Raw genomic sequence first — 10,918 nt, 5'->3', positions numbered from 1 at the left:
TCTCCTCTGTGTAAACGATTCTGCGATGCTTATCAAGCCCGAGGACTCGCGGCAGTGGTCTCTGCCGTCCCGGGCCCTTGACCCTTCCCAAGCTCCCCCGTGCCCCGGTTCCACATCAACCAACTCAGAGGCAACAGCAGGGCGAGTGTGTGTGCTGAGGGGACAGGTCTGCCTGGCTGCCAACAGCTGTTGCATCTGTCCTTGGGCATGGACCTTCGGGGAGCCACGGCCCGTCATTGCCATTCCTGCTGACGCTGCATGTGGACTAGCTTTGCTAGTGAGCTTGTGCTTTTTCTATCGGTCTCAATGTCACCTCACCTGGAACAGAATTATACTTAATCTTGTCTCTTCTGCCAAAGATACTATTCCTGTCCTGTGTACAGAGCCTCTTGGGGGGGGTGTCTCCCCAACCTACATACCCCCTCCTTCTTTGTGCCACAGAACCCGGTTGATCAGACCAAAGCAGATACCCAACCCACTCTGCCCAATCAGATTTCCTTGTGGAGTGAGCGTCAGAGAGAGACAGCCAGACAGAAGTCGCCATGTCTTCTATGACGTAGTCTCAGAAGTCACACAGTATCACCTCTGCCACATTCTATTCAACAGAAGTCACTGTGTCTAACTCTCCCTCAGAGGGAGAGGCTTTCGGCTCCTCTTGAAAGAGTATCAAACAATTTGTGGCCTATTTGAAAACCACCACAGCATGGAACTGAGCAAGGAAGTGTTCCCAAGAGTTTGGGGGTTTGGGAGTCAGGGGACAGCGTCTGAGGAGTCCCCTGCCATGGGCAGACTAACAACCCCTGAAGATGCTATGTTTTAGAACCGGTGACTATGTTATGTCAGATGGCAAAGGGGAAAGAGTTTGCTCATCGACTGACCTTAACGTAAGGAGACCATCCTGCATTTCCAGGTGGGCCCGACGTGCTCACAGGGGCCTTAAAAGTGGGCGCAGGAGGCAGAGGGAGAGCCAGGGTCAGAGTGACGCCCAGTGAGACGGACTCGACTGGCACTGCTGGTTTTGAAGATGGAAGGGGCCGTGGAGGGATGCAGGCAGCCTCTGGGAGCTGAAAAGGCAAAGAAGCATTCTTCCCGAGAGCCTCCCAGAGGGACGCAGGCCAGCCAGTGCCTGGACTTTGGCCCAGAGGGACGCATCTTGTGTTGTCTCCAGGCACCAGCTGCCACAGCAGCAGTGAAACTGCGCAGGGCTGTCCTGGCCCATTCCTGCCCCATTCCTGCCCCATTCCTGCTTTCATCACATACTTATTTGCCTTACTTATGGTCCAGATTTGCAATGTAAATGTTTACCATCTCCTTTAAAACTATAAGTTCCTTGAGGGCCAGCCTATGTTTTCTTTTGGGTTTTGTTTGTTTTTAAATGTATATCTAAAGCACTCAGTACATCCCTTACTACTACGTAGCCATGAAATACTTGCTCAGTTATTTGCCAGACTGTCTAAAAGTCTAAAAATTGAAGCAGCCAATTTGGCAAAGAGATGAAACAAGCAAGAGCCGGTGTGAAATAAAATATGAGCACCCATGAGCTTCTCTTCCATCAAACTGGAGCCAAGAATCACACCCAGGGCAGGGCTGTTCGCTGAAATCCTGTTTTCTCCGTACCTTTCTTAATTCTCACTTCGAGCTAGCAGCCAAGCCTTGTCTTCCCTAGGTAGAGGATTTGGGGCATGACAGAGTGCCCCTGTGGCAGGTCACTGGCTCCTCCCCACCTTTGCAATGGCCTAAGGCCTCTGAAGGGATGCGTGTCCTTTTGGTGGGGAGGAGGGAGGAAACCGGCCAAAGTGTAAGGAGGGTGGATCCTCGGAGCCCAGGGGGGCCCGCTCGGCACTGGGCCTGAGTCCTCTTGCATGCTAGACCCTGGGCCTAGAGGTTCCCCACATGACGCCAAGCTCTCGGGTCCGCCCCCCACCCCTAATACACATAATGCAGGAGCCAAGAACGTTGAGGAGGCAGGTAGCTAGGGCAGTGGGGTGTCTCCCATGGCCACATAGAAAGGCATCTGACCTGGGACCCTTGCAGAACAAGATGGAGTGGAGGGAGGCAGTGGGGAGGGAGATGACCCCAAGGCTGACCAAGATTGGATTTCCCACTAATCCACCAGGAAGCAGGAGGAGGGGTTGGAGTCAGAAGCACGCTGATTTAGAACAAAGACAGTTACACTCTGCATACGCAAGTTTGGCGACAACCCCTTTGGCTTTCAATGAAGCTTTAATCCGGGTGGAGGCAGGCCTGGGGCGGGGTGGCGTGGAAGGGGCAACAGGCCTCTACTGTGCAGCTCAGGGGAGGGGAGAGGGTGAAGCGGAGCTCTGGTGGGTTTCGCGGTGGCGCCAAGTTGGAGGCGTGTCCTTAATCGCATAGAAGTCGAGGCACAGATACATCAGAATGCAGCTCCAGATGCCAAGGGTGAGGAGGATGCCCAGGCCTGGTGTGGGCGTCGTCTGCTGCTCGGGGAGAAAGGCAGGCGCCTGAGGCAGGGTCAGGGCAGCGGCCGGCGGGCATCCTCCCCCCACCGGAGCCTCTAGCAGCAGCCTCCAGGCTGGGCTACCTCACGTCCTGCCTCCTGGTGCCACGTCCCCCAAGACTGAGAGCATATGAGGGGGGCAGAGTCTGCACAGGCGCAGCTGAGGGCTGAGGCCGATGCACCCTGAGCCCCTGCCTTTGGGATGACAGGGTACCAGCTGGGACAAGGCACATCTCGGATGGGTCTACCTACCCCTGATTGTGGCTGTTCTTTAGGGCACACAACATACATTTCTCCTGTAGAGGACAGAAACGGCACAAGATCGGTCATTTTTCCCTGGCCCAACACGGTCAGACTGCTGGGCACCTCGTCAGGTTTTGCTATGGGACAGGACAGAACAATACAGTGGCACTTGGGGGCAGGCACATCCAGGGTTGAGCCCTACTTGGTCATGACCTAGGAATCTCCCCAGGCCTAGAGGGAAAGACCCCAGAGAGGGCTTCAGGCTCCAGGGCCTCCGGGGCCGCGGATGGTGAGACCAGTCCCCTTAGGGCCTGTGGTACCAGAGGGAGGAGCGGCCCAGGGCGCAGGTCCCCAGCAGCGTGGGGCTGGGCTTCACTCACATAGCAGGTCCCACATTGATGAAGGGAGTCCAGCGGGTCCTTTTTGAGTTTCTGCAGTGCCATATTCTTCTTGTGAACAGGCAACGCCATTCCGTCAGCTTCCTCTAGCTTCTTGAGCCGGATCTGCGAGTCTGGGTCAGGCTTTCTCACCTGCCCGAGTTCCTGAAGCTCCTTTGGGCCCCGCCTAAGGGGACTGGGAGTCAGGCAGGGGCGGAGTTGGGGAGACAATTTCCGACACCCATAGCACGGTGGCCGTGGAAGGCCTTGACTCCAAGCCAGGGGGCCACGGAAAGCGAGACAGCCTCTCAAAGGGTCTGAGAGTCCTCTGAACCCCAAGGGCATTGAGCAAAGGGAAGGGGAGACTCTTCAGGGAGGAGGGAGGGGTGCAGGTTGTACTTACAGCTTGTTGTTCTTCTGTATATTTATTAAAACATCCATCTTCTCATCCATATCCTTCTGCATCTCCTTCAGGAGAGAAGTCAAAGCTGGAATCTACATCGCGAAGGGCTCTGAGGTCCCTTCCTCCTGCCTCTCCGCAAACCACTCAGAGGTCACACCTCGGCCTCTTACTTCCTCAGAGTCCTCACCGGCCTTGGGTAAGGGGGTTTATGGGGTGTCCATGACACGGGCTGCCCCCTCCCCTCCCGCACTCCACACTGAGGCTGAGCAACAGGTAGAGCCATCAGGGGCTTGTCCGAAGACTCCAGGTGAGTCAGAGGCCGGGAACTGTTTTACCTGAACTCACACTTGGATGAAACCATTATCAGCCTCAGTTCTATGCCTATAAAACGATAGAACCTAGAAGACAAATTATGTGACACCCCCCAAAAGACACTTTGATTCCAACGTTTGGCCCCCTGCCACGCACCCAGATACTGTATATTTGTTCACTCCATCTTTTACCCAATTCCTGGCAGAAATGGTCAACACAACATCAAACTGACAGTGTCTCAAACGGCACCTCACGTTTATTATTTACTAAGAACTGAAAGGATAGTAAAATCTTCTCGGCAAAGTTTAGATCTATACATTTGACCTGGGAAAACTGGATAGGAATAGTGGTCATAAAAGAAATTCTGAGATGGCAGATAGTATCAGAGACAATATTTGTTATCGACATAACAGGGTTGGATCAAACATCATAAAATATAAACTAAAAATAATTAGCTTAAAGGAAAATAATTTTAATTAAAAAAGTGAAAGATCTGGAAACAGTTTACTGAAGGGCAGTAAAAACTTGATCAAGAAATCATACTGTGTGATTGGGGAGAAAAAGGGGCCTCTGTACTATTTTAAATGAAAATAAACACACACACACTAAGAAATCATACTGTCTGGGTGGAGATTATTTCAAAAAGTACTTTCTTGGAAAGCATTTTTAAATGTTGCTATAAATTTTGAATAAAATATTTGTATTCATAAGTAGAGTCAAAATATCCTTGAAGTCAAACTTCCCCTGGGTCCAAAAAATCAGAGTCAAAACATCCCATATTCTCACAAGTCTCCCCATCACTTCAAAGGCCTCATGTCCCAAAGTGACTTCTTCATTGTCTCTTCTAAATCAGTTCTGTTTCCCTACTACCCTTGTCATTGTCACCACTTTCTTCTAATCACACAGATGCAAACTTGGGTGTCATCGTGGATTCTCGCCTCTCCTTCATTCTCCATAGTGAATCGGTCACCAAGGATGCTATTCTTCCTCTGATGCATCTTTCCCATTCGCCCTCCCCTTCAGTTCCTGCGCCTGGCCCAGCTCTCTTCACCTCCAGCCCCTTGCGGCTTCCTGTCGGATATTTTTGTTCCAGACGACCCCTCCCTGCTCCCCGGGGCCCCGGCCACCTTGCAAACAGCTGCCGACTGGCTCAGCTTTCTGAAATGCTGCTCCTTGCATGCTCTTTGATTAACAGTCTCCAGAGGCCCCTTGCTGCTTACACAGCCAAGTCCCAACCTGCCTGCGTGTCTTTCAACAGCCTTCATTACCCGCCGCCTGGGCGCCCCTTCCGTTTTATTTCTCACAGTTTCCCCCAAAGATCCCCCTTTTATGACTGATCTCCCCACGGGCCGCGATCCGCTTCATGTTCCTCCTGCCTCCACGCTGTGCGCAAGCTGTGCCTGCGCCCGAAATAGCCTCCTTTGTGCCTTTCAGGCCCAGCCCTGCCCACCAACAGAATGCTCGCTGTTCGCGTCTCACTACAGAAATAACACTTGCCCTTTGCAGAAAATCTGGATAACACGGAAGAATAGAAAAGAAAAAATGATCATCACCTAGAAACAACAATAACCATTTTGGTATATTTCTTTCCAGTCTCTTTCCTGTATGTTCATTTACCTATTGTTTCCCCTTTAGTTGAGATCAGCCCGCGTGCGTGACTTGTATCTTGCTTGGTTCACTTCTCATTATAAGCACTCTTTCTGAACTGTCTCTGACAGATCCTAAGTTTCATTATATGGGCATTCCATAATTTAGTTCGCTATTTATCTAGTGGTAAATTTGTGGTTATTTCCAAGTTTTTCTAACTGTTCTCAGAGGTTAAACTCTGAGAAGTGGAACTGATAAGTCAAAGGGTTTGGACGCTTTTTAATACCTACGGTCTAAGTCTTTCTCAGTTCTGTACAAACCTGAACTCTGGCCAGCAGTACAAGAGCATTCCTATCCTATTCTGTAATTGTCATAAATAAAGAGTTTGTTTGAATGTGACACTTATCTAATCAGTGTTTTCATTTGCATTTATTTATTACCCACGAGGTAAACTCTTTTAATGTTTGTTTGTTTTTTTTAGTTATATTCTCTTCTGTGCATTGTTTGCTTTTTAATTGTTTATGGTGCTTTTCTGTTATAGTTTCAAAATTTTTTGTTGTTAAATATATCAACATTTCCTTTGTGATTTCTCCCGTTCTATTTATGCTTAGAACATCTGGTTAAATACTTATATATGTTTTCTTCTTATTGGTTTTTAGTATTTAAATTCACTTTGTAGACCATGTTATTTTACAGAGTTAGCTGAATTAAGTCTTTTCTTCATACAGTCAAGCGATGTTAATATTACTTACATAATCCTTTCTGTCTCTCTGGCCTTTCAAAAGCCATCTTCATCGTATTTTACATTGTATAGGGCTGGGGTTCCCAAACTGGAATCACGTGGGGATCTTTAAAAAATACTGGCCCTGGACCTCATCCCAAGGGGTTCTGATGTAATTGTCACCGGTACAGCCTGGGTCGAAGGGGGCAGGTCAGACCCACAGTCCAGGCGATTCCAATGTGCAGCCAAGGCGAGTAACTACTGCGGCAGTGCTGAGGACATGGTCCTCAAACCGGGGCGAGCATCACATCACAGTCACTCGGAGCTTTAAGCAACTGTGCCCCACCCTGATCACGTGGGCGGGGCCTGGGCATATGAACTTCAGAAATCCTCACAGGTATTCTCATTGCACCCCTGCAGAGAGGCTGTTACAGGGGTATCCTCGGGCAGTACCACCTTAATTAGATTACTGTGCCTTTATTATGCACTTTAATATTGAGTAGGGGCAATTACAACTCTTGAAAATTTACAGATATCTGCTTTTGCCTATAATGCTTCTACCTCGATGGCTCTCAAACTTTCACCAGGAGAACGTGAAAAAAAAAAATCCAAGATTGGAAGTCCCATCGAAACAGGACCTGGGTTCTGTTTTATTTATTTGTGCTGGTGATTCTGCAACACACCAAAGTCTGAGAACCACGATTCTAGAATCTGGATAATCCTCCTAGTGATTGTTGAGCTCAAAAATGGTCCTACTGGGCTTTTGGTAAGATTTGCATTAAGTTTCCAATGTAGCCTTCAAGGCTCAGCTGAAGCCTCCCTTTCTCTATAAGGATGTTCCTGGTTATTACAGACCACCTTCATTACTCACTTTTCTAAACTCTTAATTAACTGATACCCAGTTATCATTTAGTTTGTTGTTTACATGTTAATTCACAATAGAGTCTGGGGTATCTCTTTCCACAAATCGTAATATGGTACTGGCCCAAGAAAGGCGCTCACTAAATGCTTACCTTCATAATCTCCACAAATTCCTGGAGTTTATCAAAATCCTTGTCCATCACGTCTTTTATCTAACAAGGGAGAAAGGCACAGAGCATATTATTGACTGTGGAGTAATCTCTGGGGTATTTTAAGCAAAGGGCAACAGCTGCTCTGCTGGAGTGAGCTGGATCAAGCTCAAGGAATGGACAAATAACGGCCCATTGAAGCCACTTTCTTCCCAAGGGGTCAATGAAGGGACTTGGGTGCAGGTAACATAAAGTCACCACCACCACCACCAGCCTTGGTATAACTTAGATCTGGCAGCTTCGATTACACCTTCTCGCGGGAGCATTCCCCTTCTTTGGAAGGATGCCCTAGGTGGTCCCATAAAAGAAACAAGAGGAGAGGTCTTGCTCTGCAGCTTGCCCAAGGGAGGTAAGAAGAACTGAACTGGTCCCTGACTGCCCCCAAATTCCAATCAGCTCCTCTCTGTCACTAAAGTTACATTTCCCCAACCTTATCCATAAGGCACCTTAGAGAATCCTTACCATCCAAACACGGGCTTGAGCATCAAACCAGAAGTAGGTATCCTAAGCTGCCGGCACTTAACTGCTCTAGGGGACTCGGGCTGAGCCCGTCCGAGAGCTTTTCCCATCCCACTTCTATTCCCTCCGGCTCAGGCCCCACGCTTTCCTGGACGCTGCCCTGTACCTCCAAGCTCTGGGGTCTCGTCCTGTTACCTGTTTTATCTCTTCCATTTTTTCCTTCAGCTCTTCCCTCACCTCCCTGAGATCATTCTGAGGACATAAAATTGGGGAAAGGGGGGATAAAGAAATGTCTTAGATGGAAAAGAAACTGCACATGAGGAAAGGAAAGACCCCAGGGTGTGGACAGAGGAGGGACGGGAGACGCACCTCCCATTAGGGAGGAAAGGGTGCTACAAAACGAATGGTCTATAATCCTCAAAAATGTCAGTGTCCCAAGAGACAGAGGTTGAAGAATGACAGGAGGCTAAAGAGACACGGAGCCTGGATGCGACAGGCGATCCTAGGTTGGGTCCCAGACAGAGGGGCTGTTTTTTCTTTTGTTATGAAAGACACTTGGGGAGTGTTGTTGAAATTAGAATAAGGGCTGTAGATGAGTATTGTGTCAATGCTAATTTTCTGATTTTGAGATTTGGATAATTTTACTGCGGCCATGTAAGAGAGTGTTCTTGTTTTTAGGAAATTTTAGAGAAACATGCTCTCATATGGTTCAGGAAACATATATATTGTGTACGTGTGAATACATACATGTATGAGAGAGAGAGAGAACTACGATAAAATGCCAACATTTGGGGAATCTGGGTGAAGGGTATACAAGAATTCATTATGGAATTTTTTGAAACTTTTCTGTAAGTCTGAAATTATTTCACAATAAAGAGTTAAAAGAAACAAACCAAAAGAACCAAAGAGAATGGAGTCACCGGGCCTGATGCCCAAAGTTTATACCCCATGGAAGTTGTTCAGCGGCCCCCGTTCTCCCTCCCCCTGCCCTTCATTGGGGCGATCCCACCCCTGCCACCTGGGTTCATACACGCACCTTTAGCTCCTGAGTCCCTCTTGGTTTGGTAAATGGCCCTTCTGGTTTAATTCCTTTGTAGTCATATGTCTGTTGATTGAAACCAGAAACACAGGGTATTGGAAATCTGTAGGTGTGGGGTAGATAAGGCAGAAGAGATCACCCCGAGTTTCTGTTCCTCCCTCCAGGTCAGGGTAGACAGGTGAGAGCTGGTGGCCCCACATGCACAGCAGTGCCCTCCACCCTTCAATTCTCTCTGAGCTCATCTCATTCCACTCCCCTCCTGGCCCACTGGGCCTCAGCTCTCTGCCCCTGAACCGCCAGGCTCACCCCTGCCTCAGGGCCTCTGCACAGTTGATTCCTCAGCCCACAGTGCTCTTCTCAGTCTTTGAGTGGCCAGAGTCTCCTCCTTAGATCTTGGCTCAAAGGGAGGCCTTTCCTGACCCCCAATCTACAACAGACCTCCATCAGGTCTCCCTACTTTAATTCTCTGCATAGCACACTACTGAATTTTTTCTTATTTATGCATTTAGCCCATTAGTTATTAGTGTGGTGTTCTATGAGAGCAGAGAGCTTATCAGTCTCTTAATGTACCCCCAGCACCTGGGACAGGTCTTGGCCACCAGCAACAGCAAATGACCCCTGACTCCAGGTCACCTCCCCATGGCTCTCAGGCCTGGCTGCCGGCATGGACTCAAAGGAGCTTCTTACTTTGATCGGCTCTGGCTTCAATTCCAGGCAAACTGCCTTGTAGTTCTTGTTCTGTAGAGAGGCGATTGGAATTCAGGACAGGCGTCCAGACAGAGGAGGTTACCACGCTGGCCCCTGGCTCTCGCAGGAGTACCCCCACCCGGCCCTGCCCATCCATCTGTGCTTGAGCCCGGGCCTACATGTCCCCCAGCACCTGATTTTGTCTTGCAGTTACACATCTCCCATGAGCATCCGCCTGCCCACTCAGCAGGCAGCCCTCTCCCTGCTGGGGGTGCCGGGGCGGGGGAGCACTTTATGGTAACTCTAAGGAAGCCATATAAGTACAATTTGAGGAGCACAGACTCAGGTCCTAACCTCAGCTGTCTGCCCTACTGGCCATGTCAACTTGGGCAAGTTATTTAGTCTCTCTGGCCTCCATTTCCTCATCTGTATAGTGGGAGTAATAATCATTTATATAATAAAGTTAGTATACACCTTAGACATGCCCATTAGATGCGGGCCCCGTGCGGGGTCACAGCCCTGGGAGTGGTTGGGGGTGCGGTTCGGTGCTATGTGTTCCCGAGGGAGTCAGCAGAGCCTTTTTCCCTTCCCAGCCCAAGGCCAGGAATCAATCCCGCCCTCCTTCCAGGCTGAGAGGCTACTTCGTGCTCAGAACAGAGAAAGAGAAGCCAAGCTTTCATCAGGGCGGTCTCTGTACCCCGCCCACCCCATCTCCGTCCAGTGGGGGCTCAGAAGTCCCACATGGCCCAGCTCTCTCTCCTTTACCAGGTTTGTTTTCTTCAGTTCTGCCCTCTTGGCCGACATGATGGAGGAGGCCAGTGTTCTTTTCCCAACCTCCCCACGATGGGCTCTGTGACCAGGCCACTGGCCTATGCAGATTACAGGCCAAGGGGAGGGCAGAGTGAGTGACCACCTCTTTGTGTGTGGAGCATCTGAGGTCACAATGCCCAGGACTCACATGCCAGCCTGGCGTGTCACCACAGCTTTGAGCTTGGAGCGCCTTGGCCACTGAGATGAGGCACTCAGGTCAGGTTCCAAAGCCACCGTCTGGGGACAGGGTCCTGCAAAGTCCACCCTGAGGGACCGTGCCTGCTCTGGCCGAAGCCCAAGGCACACCTCAGGGGAAGCAAGAACTGCCGGCTGCTCCCCAGCAGGCTCGTCTCCCCGCTGAATGGGCCAGGAGGAGATGTCTGCCAGGACAACGGGCTTCCCTGAGCCCATGCAGTTCCCTCCGCCACACCCTCCTGACATGGACGGACCCTTCCTTGGGCCAGAGACGGTCTTGGGTTGAGAAGGCTCTCTGGTTCAAGGAGCAGGTACCATGCTAAGCTGGGTCTTTCTCTACTGTGGGGGTCCTGATGGGGCCTCCAGTCCTGGCAGGATGATTTCTGATTCCCTGGCTGATGGCATGGCTAGCCCTGTCCCCTTTCCCCGCCACCTCAGTCTCTTCTCCTGCTTCCTCTATCATCCTGGGAGAAGGTTGTGGCAAGAGCCACCTGGGGACAATGCTAAAGGTGAGAAGCCTCTGGGGGTGGGACGGGGGT

At 50.1% G+C, this 10,918-nt stretch overlaps 1 protein-coding gene across 1 annotated transcript; it reads right to left on the bottom strand.

The window, feature by feature from the left end:
• Positions 1-2,300: 2,300 nt before the first annotated feature.
• On the bottom strand, positions 2,301-10,178 carry TEX35 (testis expressed 35). Its single transcript, XM_087827777.1, has 9 exons — positions 10,140-10,178; positions 9,375-9,425; positions 8,685-8,753; positions 7,844-7,900; positions 7,133-7,192; positions 3,500-3,564; positions 3,100-3,292; positions 2,729-2,772; positions 2,301-2,453 (listed from the first exon to the last, which is right to left on the bottom strand). The coding sequence occupies exons 1-9, from the start codon at positions 10,176-10,178 to the stop codon at positions 2,393-2,395; spliced, it is 639 nt and encodes a 212-aa protein (XP_087683903.1). The 3' UTR covers positions 2,301-2,392.
• Between the last annotated feature and the right edge of the window lie 740 nt (positions 10,179-10,918).

This window comes from Miniopterus natalensis, chromosome 19 (genome assembly GCF_054644295.1).
Source record: "Miniopterus natalensis isolate mMinNat1 chromosome 19, mMinNat1.hap1, whole genome shotgun sequence".
NCBI classification, from domain to species: Eukaryota; Metazoa; Chordata; class Mammalia; order Chiroptera; family Miniopteridae; genus Miniopterus; species Miniopterus natalensis.
Note: the sequence above shows the minus strand (reverse complement) of the source record. Positions and strands in the feature narration are given on the sequence as shown.

Excerpts from the sequence above, each read along its gene's own strand:
- TEX35 (XM_087827777.1), bottom strand. The coding sequence starts at position 10,178 with ATGTCGGCCAAGAGGGCAGAACTGAAGAAAACAAACCTG. Across the intron at positions 8,754-9,374 it reads TGAAGCCAGAGCCGATCAAA|ACATATGACTACAAAGGAAT; the intron begins GTAAGAAGCTCC and ends TTCAATCAACAG. Across the intron at positions 3,293-3,499 it reads ATACAGAAGAACAACAAGCT|TCCCCTTAGGCGGGGCCCAA; the intron begins GTAAGTACAACC and ends CCTGACTCCCAG.